At 42.7% G+C, this 19,964-nt stretch overlaps 1 protein-coding gene across 3 annotated transcripts; it reads left to right on the top strand.

Annotated features, from left to right (window-relative positions):
* The first annotated feature begins 1,481 nt into the window (after positions 1 to 1,481).
* On the top strand, positions 1,482 to 15,876 carry prkag3b (protein kinase, AMP-activated, gamma 3b non-catalytic subunit). 3 transcript variants are annotated; one of them, XM_005460934.3, is made up of 11 exons: positions 1,482 to 1,797; positions 3,473 to 3,577; positions 3,676 to 3,757; positions 5,727 to 5,785; positions 5,981 to 6,026; positions 10,258 to 10,312; positions 10,663 to 10,789; positions 11,752 to 11,917; positions 14,824 to 14,861; positions 15,120 to 15,266; positions 15,614 to 15,876. In XM_005460934.3, exons 1-11 carry the CDS (start codon positions 1,711 to 1,713, stop codon positions 15,686 to 15,688), a joined length of 987 nt encoding a protein of 328 aa, XP_005460991.1. In that variant the 5' UTR covers positions 1,482 to 1,710; the 3' UTR covers positions 15,689 to 15,876. The 3 variants fall into 3 exon arrangements, with proteins under 3 accessions (XP_005460991.1, XP_005460990.1, XP_025759756.1); XM_005460933.3 differs by having other exon boundaries at positions 15,520 to 15,876; XM_025903971.1 differs by lacking the exons at positions 14,824 to 14,861; positions 15,120 to 15,266.
* The last annotated feature ends 4,088 nt before the right edge of the window (positions 15,877 to 19,964 follow it).

Here is a 19,964-nt window from a genome sequence, read left to right as displayed (position 1 = left end):
AACAACAGCATTGTAGTTTTTCAACAAAAAAAAAGGCTCATCTCATCTCATTTAACCAAAAAGTGGTTAAGTTTCGCATCTCTCCACAGATGTGTTCTGATGTTCACCTTTATTCACTTTTTGCAGACATAGATTTTACAAATTTGCTGTTTTTTAGTTTAATCACATTGTGTTTGTTCTTCCGTCCAATCACTGCAGCTTCTGTGCATTTTCAGGGCGTTGACAACTTTTCTTTGCAACTGTAACACAGACACCCAGCTGTGATACTCTGACAACATTTTAAAAGGACTCTGTAAATAGCTGTAAACTATTAATATCTGAGGTCTCCTGTAACCAGCAGCACAGCCTGTTTGGACACCTGCAGTTATTATTAGCACGACGTTGTACAAGCTGGCTGTGAATCTGAATTAGAATGTAAACTGGATTCAGAGAATGATCTACATGTTTGAGCTGTACTTAACACCTCCTGAGAAGAAGTGTTGAATCTGTGTGCGTTAGCCAACAGTTTCTTCATTTTTAGTCAACAAACTGCAGAGTTTATTTTGTTATGTTTTGTTGGAAATTAAGAGAGAACACATGGTTTCAGGTTTCAAAGGGGTTTTTGGCAAATTTTAAATCGCTTCTTTAAAAATGTTGATTATGTGTTTAGTGATGTTAGAGGCTGCATGTAAACTGACTACGGTGCAAAGTAGGAGATGGTCTACTAGATTTATAAATAGTTACTGGCCCAGTAAACCTTGAATGTCTCCCACAGTAGTACCAGCAAAGTCTTAAAGCTGTACTGAGCACTTCTTTTTTTCTGTAACACAGAAATATAAAGTTCAGCTATCCTGGGAGAAATTAAATGCACCTCATTAAAAGCCCTACATCAAAGTTGGTTATTAAAAATGTAAGCTACAATATGAACATTTCCACATTTAAAATCAAAGTAATATTAGCTAAAAAATGTTGTGGTTCAGCTCATCTTGACTTGGAGGAGAAGAATCAACCTCTGGGATTTACTTACCTGGATGATTGAGCATACATCAAGACAAATATTAGCTAATATTACTAGCAGCTGTTTCACAAAAATTAGAAACATTACAAAACTAAAAGTAATGTAAAATCCTTTAACAGAAGAAATTACACTTTGGGCAGAGCAGTTAGGTCTACTGTTGAAGCATGTCTAATGATCTGCTAGTTAATCTTAAAAACACACAAACTCAATGAAAAACTTGAAATTGAAGCTAATGGATGTGCTGAAGTGCCGCTGGTTGCTACCGTAGCTGGATGTTGTCATTGCTGTATCATCCACTGTTCTCGAGTCTGCACTCAAGAGCCAGTATAAATGTTGGCACTTTGGCTGCTCTCATGGAGACAGAGGTGACCATACTTGGAGGAAAGGGTGGATTACTGGATATACAGACATCTCATACATGCTACAAATGTTAATAAGGCAATACCCCCCCATCTCCACCCACTCTTCCTCTGTCCCTCTAAATGCCACTCTCACACTTCAGTCCAGATTTAGACTTCAGTCTTTCCCAGACATTCTGTCCCAGCTGTCTCAAGCTTCACGGAGCAATTTGTCTCCCTCTTTCAGTTTGTCCAGTTTCCCGTCCTTCTCACCATGCCTGGAGTCTTTCAACACCTCTTTATCTGACTTGGTAGCAAAGTCTCACAGGTCCTCCAGGTAGACAGTCCGTCAGAGTGCTGCTGTCTGTCATTTTGATGCCCAGGGTTTTGCGGGTCAGTGTGATTCTACAGGTGCAGACATCTTATTGCTGTTGTTTGCAGGCTATGGAATCTCTGGCAGAGGTAAGACACTGTCCTAACACTCCACCTTGCACCTCTGTGTGCTGCTGTTTGTTGTACGTGACTTTGAAAAGTTGCTAAGGAAAAACACTGGAACTACTTTTACATTACCTCAGATTACACATAGATAATGAACTGGACTGGGTTAAAAATACCACTGCAGTCTACAGGAAGGGTCAGAGTTGTCACCTGAGGTCTTTTAACATCTGTCAGACAATACTCAGGATTTTCTATGAGTCTGTTGTGGCCAGTGCCATCCTCTATGCTGCTGCATGCTGGGGCAGCAGGTTGAGGGCCGCAGATGCCGACAGACTCAATAAACTGATCACAAAGCCAGTAATGTTGTGGGGATGGAGCTGGACTCCCTTAAGGTGGTGTCTGAGAGGCAGATGTTAAGGATAAGGTGATAAGGACAATGCTGGACAACACCTCCCACCCACTCCATGATGTGCTGGCCAGTCACAGGAGCGCCTTCACTGACATACTGAGATTACCCATAATGCACCACTGAACGACACAGGAAATCATTCCTGCCTGTGACTGTCTCTCTGCACAACTCCTCCATCTAATGGACAGTACACTGTACAATAGTTATACCCACATCCTTTACAGTGAAAATAACAAATAACAGAGTTTACAGTTTGAAGTTTGGAGTCAAATGCCAAACATATATATTTAACCTCTGTAGTATTCTGGATATTTGTATAGTCATTTGTATATATTAGAGCTATTTCTTATATTTTTTTTTAACTTTGTAATGTACTGTATTATTTAATTAGTTCAGATTGTTACTGTTCTTACTGTCTTGAAGCAACTGTAACCACACAGTTTCCTTAGGGATTAATAATGTATTCTGATTCTGATAATTACTTTATAAAATAATGCGCAACCTTGTTTACACAATTAAATTCCAGGTGTAATCTGAACAGCAGTAGAAAGTCAGGGACAGACTCTTAACTGAAATAGTGATGACTTGAGGCTTTAGGGTTAATCAATGAATTTATAAATATACACAATATGGTTAAAGCTAATGTTACAGGTACCAGGTTGCAGCACATATATATGTCCTGAAAACGGAAAAGAAATCAGACGGGGAGATGTGGATTGTGTTTGCTGAATTCTCAATAATATTTATTCTGCTGCATACTTGATCCACTGTTTCTGGTTACTTTACAAGTATTGAAACTGCACAGTTGCTATTTTCAAATATTGCTACACAGTGGTAAAATTGCCCTGTTGCCCTGGTCCTTTTTTTGTATTTTAGTATCTTTAATGTCTTACTAAATGTCTCACTGTTTTTGGAATTGGGATTGTAGATGCAGCAGTCCCAGCTACCAGTAAAATCAAGGAAAGAAGGAGCACGAGCAAATCAAAACTTACCAGGGGCCAAAGAAATAACCAGAGTAGATGTAAAAGGTGGTCCAAACATCACATCTCTGTCCAGAAGACTGCAGATACTGTCAGCATCCTCAAACTCTGAAAACACTGTTAGACCCAAGCTTGAAGAACATATAATCTTTTTTTTGTGGAAAACATTATGATGCCCTTATTAAAAAACAAACAATAAAAACCCCTCATATAAATACCCAACATTAAACCAACATTTTTAACAGTAGTGTATATTATATTTCTTATTTGTCGGTGGCTTTACATAAGCAACACCTGCTCTTCTCCACAGGTCCAGACTGACACATTCATTTACATGAACTTCATGAAGAGTCACTCCTGCTACGATGCCATCCCAACCAGCTCCAAACTGGTCATCTTTGACACAACACTGCAGGTCTAATGTTCACAACACATCCTTTTATTTTGCCAGTAAAACAAGCCACAGTTGCAACACATGCTCATTGTTTCAATGACTGGGTGTTTGTTTGGCAGGTGAAGAAGGCTTTCTTTGCTCTGGTGGCTAATGGTGTGAGGGCAGCGCCGCTGTGGGACAGCAAGCTTCAGTGTTTTGTAGGTGAGTCATACATCATCTGTCTGTAGCACTGAGCGTCTTGTGCGTGAGTAATATGAATCTTGATTGAAACTTGAGCTCCCCTCATACAACCTTCGGTGGTTTATTAATTCTTTATAATCCAAGCTGCTCTGCGAATGCTTTCCCAGCTTGCATCTTACATTCTGCCACTGTGTGTTAGATGATGTCTGGGGTACCTGTGCAAAATCTGCAACTTGAGTGCTGTTGGCTGTGGTAGGCTCCCCCCTTTATGAATATGGTGCTTAGGACCTGTTTCCGTGTGCAGGAGGTGGCTGATGGTCACTCCACTCCTAACTCTATATCAATACCTATTATTAGTGATGAGCTGGCTTAAGGGGTTGAAGCCCATGCAGAGCACCAGTAAAATAAATGATTGCTCAGAACATGAGGGAGAGAGAATTCAATTCAATTCAATTTTATTAATATAGCGCCAAATCACAACAAAAGTCGCCTCAAGGCGCTTTATATTGTACAGTAGATAGCACAATAATAAATACAAGTAACTAAAGTCATAAAACCTTGCCATCGGATTGAACAAGGTCTGCATCAGGGAAACCAAGAAATGCTAATAACAAGTGGACGACTGCAACAAGCCATACAAGGACTAAAAACAGGGAACTGATTCAATGGAATTATTTTTCTGTTATACGTTGCATGGGAAAAAACATCAATAAATAATTTCATTTCACAGGCACAGATGCTACTCACCCATTTAAATTGCTCAGGCATACATTCAAGATTCTGCAGGGGTAGAGCTTAGCAGCGCACAAAGAAACCATTGCACACGCTGCTACAGTGTCACACTCCTGCAGGTAGCTGTTTGTGCTCACAGTGAAATCCTGCTGGCTTGAGTCAACTGTCTTTGGACTGGTTTCTTCAGCATAATCCAGTGACAGGTGTCAGGGTTTCCACAGCTACACAGTAAACAATGACTGTTGATAATAATTTGGCAAACTTTATTTAACAAATTGTATTGAGTGGCATTGAATACATGCACCTGTGAAATGAAATAATTTGCTTGGATTATGTTTTCATGATTATGACAGAAAACTAATTTCATAATTGAATGCTACTATGCCAGTTCACCCAGGTGCAGATTATATGCAAAGCATCTAGGAACTATGGATATATAATACATATCTTTAAAAGTGTCCAGTTTCTAGCCACAGAACCAGCCTCCATGATCATTTTATCAGTTGGTGTCACCAGCTCAGATGCTGCTCCTCTAGAAGACCATCACAAGGTACACTGTGTTGGCCACAAATGGGTGATTAAAGCTATCCAGCATTTTAGGATTTAAGGATCAGAGCTTTCCAAGAAAATAGAACCTGCTCACCTGCGTCTTCTATAAAGCCTCTGTACTGGTCTTCCCATTCAGCCCGTTGTTGATGTGGTCACTGTGGTGCCTGTATATCCCTACTACATCTACATCCTATTCCATAAGAGACACAGGTTATGTAGCTTTTCCCTGCTATTATATGTGTGTAAGACCAGAGAGACCATCTCACTGTCTTATATCTAGTCACACAGTCAGTCATCCATGAGATGGTGGATGTGCTTACTGACATTTCCTGTAGCATCAGCATCAGGTGGATGGTATTAAATTCACTTGAAATCAAAGGTCATCCTCACTCTGCAGCCATTACTATCTAGATATGAGTAAGCTTTTGGAAGCATGTAGTAGATCCAAGACTAGTCTTCCAGTACCTTGATTACATGAGAAATGAGGTCAACTGGTCAATAGTTATTAAGCTCTGATGGTGTTGATTTCTTCAGTATTGGAAGTAGAAAAGTAAAAGTAAAGTAGACAGCATTTCATGCTTACTTGTACTAAATAAGAAACTTTCAGAGTAGTGTCAGTTAGCATCAAAACTGACTTCTAATGAATCCATGTTCAATACGTCCAATGTCACTCAGGTTAAACATGATCTATCTATATGTTTCTGTCCAGGTATGCTGACCATCACTGACTTCATTAACATACTACATCGATACTATAAGTCTCCTCTGGTGAGCTGAGTTTCTGAGTGCTATAAGATTATTGTACATATTTAGCTGCTTTGTGTTTTGTTAAATGCATTCACCCAGTGCTATCAAATCATATTATAATACAAAAAAGCATACTGATTTAAAAAAAGTAAAAATCATCCATCATGTCGGATGTTGCCATAAACATTGGATCTGAAATGTTTGGTTTCTCTGCAGGTTCAGATATATGAGCTTGAGGATCACAAGATAGAGACATGGAGAGGTCTGTTCAACAATACTGCCAGCAAGCATGAAAGAATAAGAATTTAGAACACCTTTCCAAAAAAGTTATGACATTCAACACAATGTAAATAAAAACAGAATGCTGTGGTTTATAAATATTTTAAATATGTTTTTTTAATGAAACAATGTTTTCTTGTTTGTTTGGAAATGTGCCTATTTTACTGTTTATCACTGCTTCCACAAAAAAAGACACTAAACTTGTATTTAGAGGTCATCTATGCATATTAGAGATTCAGACTGCACATTATTGATTGATCCTCAACAGTATGTACAGCTCTTGGAGCAACATACTCGTGTTGCCATCCAGATGATGTTTTTCTTTTTTCCTCCCCCTTAGATGTTCTTGCCTATTTTAACAAGACAATAACCTCATTACAGCATAGCACTGAAGTAAGAGTTTGGGTGCTCCTGCCAGGATGTAGACTGGACTGGCAAGCTCCCACACACGCTCAAATATCCTCAAGAGGATACCTGCTGGTCCGGTGTTCTGTGAACAGGACAAAACTGCATTGTTCTTCCTGGATCTGAAGTTTGACTAATGGATGAACTCTCCTTTCAAACGCCCTGGCATAGACCTTCCAGGGATGCTGGATATGATATGACTGTACACCAACCAACGTCATTGGCAAAGTATGCCGCTGGTGACCCCTGACTTGAACATGTTACTGGCTGAGGATGACGCTGGCTCCGCTCTGGACACATCAGCGGCCGCCAGCCCTCCACCTCCTGCTGCAGCTGCGTTTGCAGTGGCGCTTAAGCTGCCGGACTTTTAGCTCCACGATCCCCTGTTGTGGTTTGTGCATGTGGAGACTCAGTTCGCCCTTCGCGGCATCTCGGCTGACGACACGAAGTATCACCATGTGGTGGCCTCACTTGACCCGCTAGCCACCCATTGTGCGATGACCCTCCTCCGGGCCCCACCCGCCCAAGGGAAATACGCCGCCCTTAAACAGCTGCTTCTTCGGCACTACACCCTCTCTGACGTGGAGTGAGCCAAAAAGCTTCTCTCCCTCTCAGGCCTGGGTGGCGGTACGACTAGAAGAACATGCTGTCCTTGCTCAGACCGGATGACGGGCAAACGCCCACCTCTTCCTCCTACAACTGCCAGCTGCCGTGAGCCCCTGGTATGGGCTAATTTAGTGAGCTCCGGGGATGCTTTTCAGCGTTTGTTTTTGGAGTTCCTGTCGCTGACTGTCCCTAATTGATCTAACACAGTGACAAAGCACGGGGTTGAGCATTATATTCCTATGGTCGTGCCCCCGGTGTTCGAGTGCACGCTGCCTCGACCCCAGCGAAACTCTCCGTCGCTCAGGAGTTTGCGGCCATGGAGGTCTATGCCTTGGCATTGTACAGAGCTTGGATAGTGCCTGGTGGCTCTCCGCTACACATGGTGCCCAAATCAGATGGTCAGTGGGGGCCATGCGGAGATTTTTGCGGGGTGCTTACTGGGGTCAGCGGGGGAGCTGGCCCCAGGGAGGGGCCACTTGCCCCTCCCTTTCTTCCCTCCCCATCCTCAGCTGCCTCCCTCTTCCCGCTCCACCACACCCACACACACACAGGGCTTGGGGTGCAGGTGTGTCACCAGGGTGCAGGGGAGGCACTCCCCCTCTCTGCCTCAATTTTATCCCACAACTTAGACATTCACATTACTCATACTCTCATAACACATACATATAGGGCCTTGGGGGTGGGCACATTATACAGCATCCAGAGGACAGTCTGTGTATTCAAACCCACCTCTGGCGCTGGTGCCCTATCCTCAATTTTAAATGCATATAGACACTGAGGGTTTTCGGGAGGAGCCGTGCTGCTCTCTGGCAAGAAGCACCATGCCCTCCTGTGTTTTAATGCACTTTAGAACAGCACACAGCAACACTACATATAAGCGGGCGGAGGGAGGTTTGGGGTCTTCACTCACCCCTGTTCTGTTAACCGTCGGGGCTGGGGGGCTGGGAGGAGGTGCTGGCCGTCAGATTGGGGTCTGGGATGCGGGGCTTCCCTGCTACTGCAGATAAGGAGGCGGTTTGCTTTCCTCCACCCCAGAGAGAAGGGTTACATCTCCTGGGTCCGGGTACGGTTTGCCCCTCTGGGGCAGGGGTACCCGGACCTGGGATATAGAGTATGTTTGGGGAGTGTGAATGTGTCTATATGTCAGGTTGGGTCTTAGACTCCAAGGTATGGAGGCCTATCTCCCCTCACCACACTCCCTGCCAGTGGCTGATGCCCTCAGATGTTGGTGTGTTGGTGGTTCTTGGTGTCTGGGGCTGGGCGCTCATGTATGTACCGGCTCACTCCCGGTGGCCGATTGGCAGGGCCTGGCGCCTGTCCCCTTCCGGGGGTGGGGTGCCCTCAGACCTCTGGCCTCTGGGCCTGAGGCCCGGTCCTCTCTGGCACAGCTGGCTGCCAGCAGAGCCCGCGGGCATGTTACTGCAACCCCCTCTGGCCTCTGCTCCGTGGCTGCTGGGTGACCTCTCGTTTGGGGCTCTCCTCAGCTCTTCCCAGGAGGGTGGCACGGTTACCCCCGGTGGTCCTCCTTGGGTCCTCGTATTCTGGGGCTTCTGGATGTCTGGGGCCTGGATCTCCTCCATACCTGCTTCATGCCCTGGGGGACGGGGCTATGGCTCCCCACACTCCCTAGCAGATCGTTACATGGAGAAACCTTTTGAATACAAGTGTGCCAATCCACACAGGTGTGCACACGGGTGTTCACAGACACAAGCTACACCTTTCTTGGCTGCTACCTCAAAGCACATTGTGCCCTGTAGATCTTGCGTGCTGCACAATAACATGTAATATTTAGTATCTACTGTTATCTACTGTTAGCTAGTTTATTGTGATGGTGTTGTATTTATTATGTTGCTCTGTTTTGTTTGTTTTCTCGTCTGTTTTTTCTTATCCCCATACAGGTGATCCAGGTGTTTTGTTTGTTTTTCTTTCTTTTTTGTTCTTTTTTTTCTCTCTTCCCCCCTTTCTCACCATCTCTTCTACCCTCTATTTTTCTTTCTCTCCCTGTCTTTCTTTCATTTTTTCTCCCTGTCCTATCCCCCAGTCATGTCTGTCCCGTCTGTAACAACCGAAAAATCAAATAATCAAATAAATACATAATTATAATAAAGGTCAATCAAATGGACCAATATGGCAAGGCCATGATGATCCAATTGGTAAAGTAAATCCGCTTGGCATCTTTCTTGGCCTTCAGACAACAATTCTGATGGCTAAAGATCCAAACGGGACAGGCAAAAAATAGCAATAAAAAAAAAGCATTGCAGTTCTTGGGGATGGTCAATTTTTACAACCGCTTTCTCCCCAGAGCTGGTCACCTGCTGCAGCCACTCTATGCTGCATTGCAACGTAAAACCGCTAAAGACGCTCCCGGAACGAATCCAGGCATTTTCCGAGGCTAAGTCTGCACTGGCTAACGCCGCCCTGGTGGCCCACTCGTTTGCGTCGGCGGAGATCGCGTTGACCACGGATGCATCGGACATGGCAGGGAGCGCCGTGTTAGACAGCGGATCTCTGGTGTCTGGCAACCGCTCGCCTTTTTCAGTTGTATGCTCAAGGACAGCGAGCAGTGTTTTTGATAGGGAGTTGCTGGCCCTACACCTCGCGATGCGGCATTTTCTTTTTTTTCTCGAGGGTCATAGCTTTACGGCGTACGTTGATCACAAACCCTTGACGTTTGCAATGTCTAAGGTGTCTGACTTGTGGAGCACTTGTGCACACTTGTGGCGGCCATTTCCGAGTTTATGACAGACATTTAGCACATGGCTGGTAAGTCCAATCACATCGCTGACTGTCTGTCCTGCGCACTGGTTTCTCCCGTAAATGACTTGCTAATCACTACATTCTGTTTTTATTCACATTTGTGACAGCATCCCAACATTTTTGGAAATGGGATTCTAATTCTTTTAAACCAACTATTCCCAAAACTTGCACTGTGGCCCACTGGTGGAATCTGAAGGTAGTGTGTAAGAGCAGTGAGAAGTTATTTACAATAATTAGTTGCATTAAAAAACTGAAAACGCAAAGAAGCAAACACTTGATCTTCGGCTTGTGTAAAGATCAAGTTTTCTGATCAAAGGTTTGGCTGCACCACAAATGATGTTCATAGGCTTCAATGGTCTTTAGTTTGGGAATGGCTGTTTTTTAAACATTTAAATTAGCTTTAGGCTATGTTTCCAAGTAGTTTCTGGTTTTTTTTCTATTTGCAGAAATCTATCTCCAGTATTCATTTAACAGACTAATCAGCATTACACCAGAGTCCAGGTAAGGCCAGCCCTAAAACTGATTAATTTAATTTAGTCATAATATAGTTACACTTTATCATTTTAAAGGCTACAGGTTATTACAATTAAATTACACCAGATTTAAAAATACAATTTAAAATAAAGTACAAAATATCAACATTCATGGAATTTTGTAGCTACTGACTTCCGACCAGTGTTCATTGTTAGAGCTAACTAATCTGAGCTGTGGTCTGCTTGTTAAAAGAGCTTAAATGGGCTGTTAGAAAACCATATAAAATAATAAGAAGTGATGTAAGAAATTTACCATGGATAGCCTGTTTATTTTGAAATTCTTAAAATCCTAATTACAAATTGTGTTTGTCTTTTCAGTTTGTTTGATGCCATCTACTCCCTGTTAAAGAATAAGATCCACCGCCTGCCAGTTATTGACCCAGCATCAGGAAACGTCCTCCACATCCTCACTCACAAACGCATACTCAAGTTTCTCCACATTTTTGTAAGGAGACGCTTCTTGTGCAGCACACTGTTAACTTAATCCCATCATTTAATTCCAGTTAAGAGACCTGACTCAAAGAAAAGAAATCTTTATTCTCCTGTATGTTGGTATTTGAAAGGCTTCCTTTTCATAATCTTCTTTTCCCAAATCAATTGTAAATTTGAGGGGCTACAGGTGCCCAGAAATACATCAGATGTGGTTAAAAAAAATCATGGTAAATTACTCTAGACCACTGGTGTGCCTTAATACCTTGATAATTTTTATGAGTTTTCCTAAACAGCATTACTCTTGAGATGCAGTGATTTCTCATGCCACATAGTAGACAGAGGTAGAAATACGTAGCTCCTTTGTGTAACATATGATACAAATCGCAGCCTGGATACATCTGCATGCCCTCAATATGCTCACAAGATGGCCAGTCATCACTGCTTGAAGATGTAATTTCTACTTTTCCATTTTAACCCTTGTATGGTGTTCGTATTTTTGTTACTCAGCCAGTGTTCATGGGTCTGGTGGACCCGCTAGAGTTTTGGCTTTCCAATTAACACTATCAAACAATTTTATGTTAAATTACTCAACAGATGTTTACTTTATCCCAATTACGAGCCATGTGAACAGCAAACATGGTTAATTTTCTCCTTTTACCTTTGTTCGATAACATTTATGAATTAATGTGCTTCTCATTTTTTGTCAATAAAATGTTATAAAAAAAAATAAAATCAGTTCTAATCAAGTGTACATATCCTTATACCATATTTTGCAGGTTTTGATGGTATATACTGCCTAAAGGGGCAACGGCCTCTAAATGGCATGGGTCTCACAGACCCGAACACCATACAAGGGTTAATTGATGCATTATATTATTTCATGATATTGAAACATTATATATTAAGAATAATAATGGTGAAATGCACAATCTCGAAATCACTATATGTTATCTTTTATTATGTCTTTTCCCTTAGGGGTCTATGATTCCCAGACCCAGGTTTCTTCAAAGGCAAATCCGTGAAGTGCCGATTGGTACCTTTAAACATATTGCAACAATTCAGGAGTCGGCTTCTGTCTACGATGCTCTGAGCATTTTTGTGGAGAGAAGAGTGTCAGCTCTGCCTGTGGTCAATGAGCGAGGTAGTTTGATATCATGCTAACTTCCATCATGCTGACATCATGCTAATTTATCCATCCATCCATCCATCCATCCATCCATCCATCCATCCATCCATCTTCTTCCACCTATCTGGGGCTGGGTTGTAGGGCAGCAGCCTAAGCAGAGAAGCCCAGACCTCCCTCTCCCCAGCCACCTCCTCCATCTTTTCTGGGGGAACACCAAGGCCAACACCACGTTGATCGACCGGTAAATTGAGAGCTTCGCTTTTATACTCAGCGTTCTCTTCACAACGACGGACTGGTACAGCGTCCGCATCACTGCAGCCTCAACACCAATCCGTCTGTCGATCTCTCACTCCCTTCTTCCATTACTCATGAACAAGACCCCGAGATACTTAAACCTTTCCCTGCCCTGAAGTGGGAACTCCACCCTTTTCCGGCTGAGGACTATGGCCTCACACTTGGAGGTGCTGATTCTCATTCACACCACTTCACACTCAGCTGCAAACCGTTCCAGTGCGAGCTGAAGGCCATCGCCCAATGAAGCCAACAGAACCACATCATCTGCGAAAGCAGAGATGAGATTCTGAGACCACTCAAGTGAAAGCCTTTATAAAAATTACGAACAGAATCGGTGACAAAGGGGAGCCCTGGCGGAGCCCATCACCCACCGGTAACGAGTGGGTGATGGGACAGCTGTATAAGGATCAAACGGCCCGTAGTAATGGGCCAGACAACCCATACTCCCGAAGCACCTCTGCACACTCTGAGGGACAGGGCTGAATGCCTTCTCCAGGTCCACAAAACACATGTAGACTGGTTGGGCAAACTTCCATGCGCCCTCAAATATCCTTGAGGGGATAAAAAGCTGGTCCAGTGTTCCAAGACCAGGACGAAAACTGCATTGTTCCTCCTGTATCCGAGGTTCTATTAACAGACGAACTCCCCTTTCCAGCACCCTGGCATAGACTTTCCCAGGGAGGCTAAGGAGTGTGATCCTCCTATAGTTGGAACACACCCTCCAGTCTCCCTTCTTAAAAATGGGAACCACCACCCCAGTCTGCCAATCCAGAGGTACCGCCCCTGATCTCCCCGAAACATTGTAGAGGCGTGTCAACCAAGACAGCCTAACAACATCTAAAGTTTTCAGGAAATCAGGGCGAACCTCATGCACCCCAGGAGTTGTTTAGCTGCCTCAATGACCTTGCCCCCGAAGATAGGCAAGTTGTCCCCCTCATCCGTATCAGTCTCTGCTTCCTCCACGGAAAATGTGCCAGTGGGATTAAGGAGATCCTCAAAGTACTCCTTCCACCACCGGACAATGTTCTCAGTTGGAGTCAGCTCCACCCGCACTATACATAGTGCAAGTAGAGCACTGCTTTCCCCTCCTGAGTTGCTTGACAGTTTGCCAAAATCTCTTCGAGGCGGGCTGAAAGTCTTTTTCTATGGCTTCTCCGAACTCCTCCCACACTTGAGTTTTTGCTTCAGCCACTGCCCGAGCCATGTTCCTCTTGGCTTGTTGGTATCTATTAGCTGCCTCCAAAGTCCTACAGGCTAACCAAGCCTGATAGGACTCCTTCAGCCTTTGGTTCAGGGGTTGTGACCACCTTGTGGCTGCAGCTCAGTGCAGTTCAGGCAATGGAGGTCCATGTTCAGGCAATGGAGGTCCTGAACATGGTCCATTCGGTGTTCCCAGTCTCCCTTGGAATATTGTTGAAGCTCTGCGGGAGGTATGCGTTGAAGATCTTGTAAGACCGGGGCCTCTGCCAGGCATTCCCAGCGCATCCTCACTATACGTTTTGGTTCGCCAGGTCTGTCCAGCATCCTCCCCCACTACCTGATCCAACTCACCACCAGCCCCTCTCTTTACCCAAGTGTCTAGAACATATGGCGGCAGGTTTGGTAATACAATTATTGATTGATTATCAACCTGTGGCCTAGGTCGTCCTGGTGCTACATGCACTTACGGACATTCTTATGTTCGAGCATGGTGTTCTTTATGGACAAACTGTGGTTGGCACAGAAGTGCAAGAACAAAACACCCTCCAGGTCTCACTGTTGCGCACATGAGCGTTGAAATCTCACAGTACGACAACTGAGTCAGGAGGTTGAGCACCCTCCAGTGCACTGCCCAGGGACTCCAAGTAGGTTGGGTGCTCTGAATTGTCATGCTAAGTTAATGTTTTTATTCAACTGGAAAATTTGAAGATTGCATGACCATGAGTCATCAGCAGGTAATCACATGCAACTAACTGAATTTTGTAATATATGAAAAAGCATGATACGTTTACATATTTAATTCTTCACCACTGATTATCGCTCATGGTAGTCTTTATTCTCTTACCAGCATCATGTAAAGCTTTCAGTCCTTGGTCTTGTCATAATACATATTAGTAAACAAGATAAGCTTTTTTTGCTATTTGACAATTAAAGGTCTCAAACAGGTTGCTGGAAAAACACTCAGAGCTAGAGATACAGTTAGGGTTACATTTTAGTAACATGTTAATCAAGAAGAGGAAAACTCATTACCCTTCAAGGCCTTCTGCTATAACATTTTTGTGCATATGCTATATAGGTGAAAATTCCATACAAAGCAGCAGAGGTGAACCTAGCCCTGGCACTAGCCCTAATCAGAGATCTAGTGGATGCAAAGAGGTTAAGAATAAAATTCTACCAATTGATTTTTGACAATAGTGACAACAGTTTGTAAAGCTGTTATCAAGGCAAACAATAGCCATATGAAACCTAAAACTTTCATATTATGAAGAGTCATGATATGAAGGTTTTTGGTTTGTTTGCTACATAATTTAATTTAACAAAATATTTTATTGTTCTTCTTCAGTTTTCTTTCATACTTTGGAAATTGGTAAAAAAAAAAAAAAAACCCAAAACTTACCCCATGTCTTTTCTGTGTATGTCCTCTGTAGGTAAAGTGGTGGCGCTATACTCCAGATTTGATGTTATTGTAAGTTGCTGGGTTTTTTCCCCATGTATTATGTATGCTAAATAGGACCCACATGTGTTACACTGTATATCTTTACATACAATTTCTAATTAAAATACCATAAATTTATTAAAGACAAAATAGAAACACAGTTCAGAAACCAAAGAGTTAAATACATTATATATAAGCAGTTAATCCAGAAATGTTATTGTCTTATGAAAGTAAAATCAGTAGCTGCTGAAAACATTAAGTATTGGTATATTTCTTTCTGTCCCTAAGAACCTTGCAGCCCAGAAAAACTATAACAACTTAAATATGACAATGCGGGAAGCCATTGCATCCAGATTCTGCTGTGTTGAGGGGGTCCTTAAGTGCTACCCTCATGAAACACTGGAGACCATCATCAATCGCATTGCACAGGCTGAGGTAATATAGTGCAGCCTGCAGTGCTGCAAAAATAATGCTTGTACACAAACTGCTGGGATACTGTTGGTGGCATTATGAGTCAGAAGTGAGAGCTCTTGACTGTGTAATCAAAGTTAGTCCAAGCTACCATTAGGTTCAGGTAGATTAGGTAGATGCACAAACTTAAAACTACAGCTTTGATATCTAATATGTTGGGGTGTACTGATGTATCCAGCAGAGTGGAGCTGAAAAATGTTATCTTTTGTTTTACCAGGTGCATCGGTTGGTGTTGGTTGACAGTGATGATGTGGTGAGAGGGATTGTGTCTTTATCTGACCTTCTCCAAGCCCTCATTCTCTCTCCTGCAGGTATTGATGCACTGTACTCCTAAGTCCAACCCTTACTCTCCTTTGACGAGCCACCCATCCACCTATTTGCCTTGAAATCCTTAAAAGTTTCCTGCTCCTTCTGGTGTTCTATTCCTAAGATTTTCCCTCTTCTGAAGGCAATGGAGATTTTTTCTTTCTGGCATCAGTGTTCTAACCCTGCTATAGTCTTCCTTCATAATATCTCCTCCTAATTCTTTCAATTCAATTAAATTCAATTTAATTTTATTTACACAGCGCCAAATCACAACAACAGTTGCCTCAAGGCGCTTTATTGTAAGGTAGACCCTACAATAATAGATACAGAAAAAACCCAACAATCAAATGACCCGCTATGAGCAAGCACTTTGGCGACAGTGGGAAGGAAAAACTCCCTTTTAACAGGAAGAAACCTCTGGCAGGACTAGGCTTCAGCAGAAGCAGACTTTTCAGTTTTCCTTTTCTGACTCCTCTTAAGAATAATTGTTATTCACATAACTGTCTCATTGGGAACTACTTCCTTCAAGAACAGTCTATTCTAAAAGAGTTACATGATTTGAATGGTCTCCTTAAATCTTTTGCTTCAGCTATTAAATATGGGCAATTTCTGTATCTGTGCCAATTTGTTGTCATTTCACCAAACAGTCAAGCAAATCTTCTGAACTCTCTTCACTTCTTAACTCTTCTTCAAACTCTTAGTTTGACAAATCTGACATTAATACTCCACATCTTTCCCCAATGCTGCTCTTTCCTTGGTTCAACCAGGAGCTTCACTGTGTAATTCTTCCTCTGAACCTACTATGCCATCAGCACTTCTTAACCCACAGTTAGGAAGCCTAAACTTAGCACATGTGAGCACACGCTGTTGTGATTCTTCTGTTAATTTATCCAAAGTTAAACATTTTTTTAAAGGAGTTTGGACCTGTTACAATTAAGATGTAATTCAGATCTGCTTTGTATTGTTTCCATGAACAATGCAAAAGAATGTGCTGTCTAAGGCTACAGTATCAGTCAGAAGCTTGCATCTTGTCAGTCTTAGTTTTACTGGATCTCAGTGCAGCATTTGATACAGTTGACCACAACATATTACTCAAACGACTGGAGAACTGGGCAGGTCTTTCAGGAACTGTACTAAACTGGTTCAAAACATACTTAGAAAACAGGAAATACTTTGTATCAATAGGTAACTTCACATCTGAGCAGACAAGTATCACATGTGGAGTTCCCCAAGGTTCCATCTTGCATCTCAGCTGCATTTGAATAAAGCACCAAATCCACACTTAAGTTTAAATTTCAAAACCTACTTTTTAACTACTGATTTTATCTACTGTTCTGATTTTATCTACTGTTTTGATATTTGATTTTATATACTGTTTTGTTTGTTTGTTTGTTTGTTTGCTTGCTTGTTTTAATCAAATTTAAATCATGCTTTTTATTTGTTTTTGTTTTTAATGTCTCTGTAAAGCACTTTGAATCACCTTGTTGTTGAATTGTGCTATATAAATAAACTTGCCTTGCCTATTAATTTTATGAGGATTTCCTAATTTTTCTACTGTTTCCAAGAACGCCTTAAATACTGTTGGAAAAGTTTCAGGCTACTAATAATGTTTCATACTTTTTTATTAATTATATAATTTCATATGTCCTATTTCATATTTCTGATGTCTTTAGTTTTGTTGTACACTGTTGAAAATAATAAGAAAATAAATAAAAATTCTTAAATCAGTAACTGTGCCTGAACCTTTAACTGGTGCTGAAGTTACATAGGGCTTACCGGTACTTGTTGGTTCTGGGGCACATGGCTTGATGTTTTGGAATGATTATTTTTGGTCACCACTTCCATGTTAGGGCTCTGCCAGGTACCAAGTGGTTCTTGGGTACTTGGGAGTCTCTGAACCCCGATTTTGACTCTCAGCAGATTGGCATCTGCAGGGTCAGTTCAATTCAATTTAATTCAATTTTATTTATACAGCGCCAAATCACAACAACGGTCACCTCAAGGCGCTTTATATTGTAAGGTAGACCCTACAATAATACATAGAGAAAAAAAAAACATGAATCAAATGACCCCCCATGAGCAAGCACTTTGGCGACAGTGGGAAGGAAAAATTCCCTTTTAACAGGAAGAAACCTCCGGCAGAACCAGGCTCAGGGAGGGGCGGGGCCATCTACTGCGACCAGTTGGGGTGAGAGAAGGAAGACAGGATAAAGACATGCTGTGGAAGAGAGACAGAGATTAATAACAAGTACGATTTAATGCAGAGAGGTCTATTAACACACAGTGAGTGAAAAAGGTGACTGAAAAGGAAAACTCAATGCATCATTGGAGTCCCCCAGCAGCCTATGCCTATTGCTGTCATGAACTGTAGTTCTAACACGCATGCTGGACCCAAAAGCAAACAGAATACACTGAAATGGACACAAAGCAAACTTATTTTTTAACTAAAGGTGACCCGGAATAACCAAAGGGAACACGCTGCTTTAGCGCTGAACAGAAGAGACCGGGGAATAAACAACACGGGGACGTCGTGATTGGGACTGTGGGAGGCTGCAACAGAAAGGGGAGAGAGTTACTGGAGAGCAGGGAGATAACGGCATACAACAGGGGTAGAGCAATTTATCTTATGATCGGGGCCAGACCGTGGAAACTGGAGGGAGGGGTGAGTGCATGTGGGAGAGGATTCCAGGGAGATGGAGAGGATGATAGGTGGTTTCTCTGAAATCTGGGTGGGCAGGAGGACAGGCAGGTGAAGGCACGAACACGCCGGACAATAATCTGAGCACAAAGTGACAGCATTAACACAGTTCATAAAATCCAGGAATTCCATATCAAGCTTCATGAGGAGCCAAGTTACCACTGAATGGCGACTGACGGACTGGTGTGGAGCAGCCGATCGTGCGGGGTTAATTCGTCCTCCTGATGATCGCCTGGAATGGGGGGTGGAACCAGCTTCCAGCTTGGATTCAGGAAACAGACACTATCTCTACTTTTAAGATTAGGCTTCAAACTTTCCTTTTTGCTAAAGCATATAGTTAGGGCTGGACCAGGTGACCCTGAATCCTCCCTTAGTTATGCTGCAGTAGGTGTAGGCTGCTGGGGGATTCCCATGATGCATTGAGTTTTTCCTTTCAGTCACCTTTCTCACTCACTATGTGTTAATATACCTCTCTGCATTGAATCATATCTGTTATTAATCTCTGTCTCTCTTCCACAGCATGTCTTTATCCTGTTTTCCTTCTTCCACCCCAATCGGTCGCAGCAGATGGCCCCGCCCCTCCCTGAGCCTGGTTCTGCCGGAGGTTTCTTCCTGTTAAAAGGGAGTTTTTCCTTCCCACTGTCGCCAAAGTGCTTGCTCATAGGGGGTCATATGATTGTTGGGTTTTTCTCTATATCTATTATTGTGCGATCAACTGTGCAATATAAAGCGCCTTGAGGAGACTGTTGTTGTCATTTGGCGCTGTATAAATGAAATTGAATTGAATTGAATTGAATTGGATGCAGGTGATGGAGATGGAGATGACAGCCCCACCCGACGGTGTGGCCACCTGGGCAACCCAAACGCTCCTCAGACGCCGAGCCACGGACCATGACAATTGCAGCATAACTAAGGGAGGATTCAGGGTCACCTGGTCCAGCCCTAACTATATGCTTTAGCAAAGAGGAAAGTTTTAAACCTAATCTTAAAATTAGAGATAGTGTCTGTCTCCCGAATCCAAACTGGAAGCTTGGTCCATAGAAGAGGGGCCTCAAAACTGAAGGCTCTCCCTCCCATTCTACTTTTAAATACTCTAGGAATAATCACTCCTTCGGGTGGTGCTGTCACTTGGTGTTCGCTCTCTCTGCAGTAGAGTATCTCTTCCTCTTCCTGTTCCAACACACAGTGGTGTTTTGAGTAGCTTATCTGCATAGCAATTTAATTAAAAACTTTTAGATAACTTCTGTTTTCATAGTATAATCTTCACGTGCTTCATCTGAAGCACACTCTCTGTGTACTCACTACCTAATTTATAGCCAAAGTATTCACTTACTGTGTCTTTGCTGTTTCGCTAGCTTAGCTTAGCTCGTAGCCGACTCGTTAGCACCATGGCTACTTCACCTGTCCCTCCTGCACTTTCCTGCTCATTGTGTCAGATGTTTAGTTACTCCTCGGCCTCCTTTAGCAGTAATGGTACTTGTAACTAGGGATGGGTATCGTTTAGGTTTTATCCGATACCGGTGCCAAACCGGTACTTTTAAAACGGTGCCGGTGCTTAAACGGTGCTCAAACCGGTGCTTAAAGAATGGAGAACACAAAATTGGTCCAAAAACCTCTCATGTTCAGCTGTTTTTTTTGTAAAAAGATAACAATGTTAG

This window comes from Oreochromis niloticus, linkage group LG16, assembly GCF_001858045.2.
Source record: "Oreochromis niloticus isolate F11D_XX linkage group LG16, O_niloticus_UMD_NMBU, whole genome shotgun sequence".
NCBI classification, from domain to species: Eukaryota; Metazoa; Chordata; class Actinopteri; order Cichliformes; family Cichlidae; genus Oreochromis; species Oreochromis niloticus.
Note: the sequence above shows the minus strand (reverse complement) of the source record. Positions and strands in the feature narration are given on the sequence as shown.

Coding starts and splice junctions, on each gene's coding strand:
- prkag3b (XM_005460933.3), top strand. CDS start 1,711: ATGCCCAGGGTTTTGCGGGTCAGTGTGATTCTACAGGTGCAGACATCT. Junction 6,027..10,257: donor CAAGATAGAGACATGGAGAG/GTCTGTTCAACA, acceptor TTCTATTTGCAG/AAATCTATCTCCAGTATTCA. Junction 11,918..14,823: donor GCCTGTGGTCAATGAGCGAG/GTAGTTTGATAT, acceptor TGTCCTCTGTAG/GTAAAGTGGTGGCGCTATAC.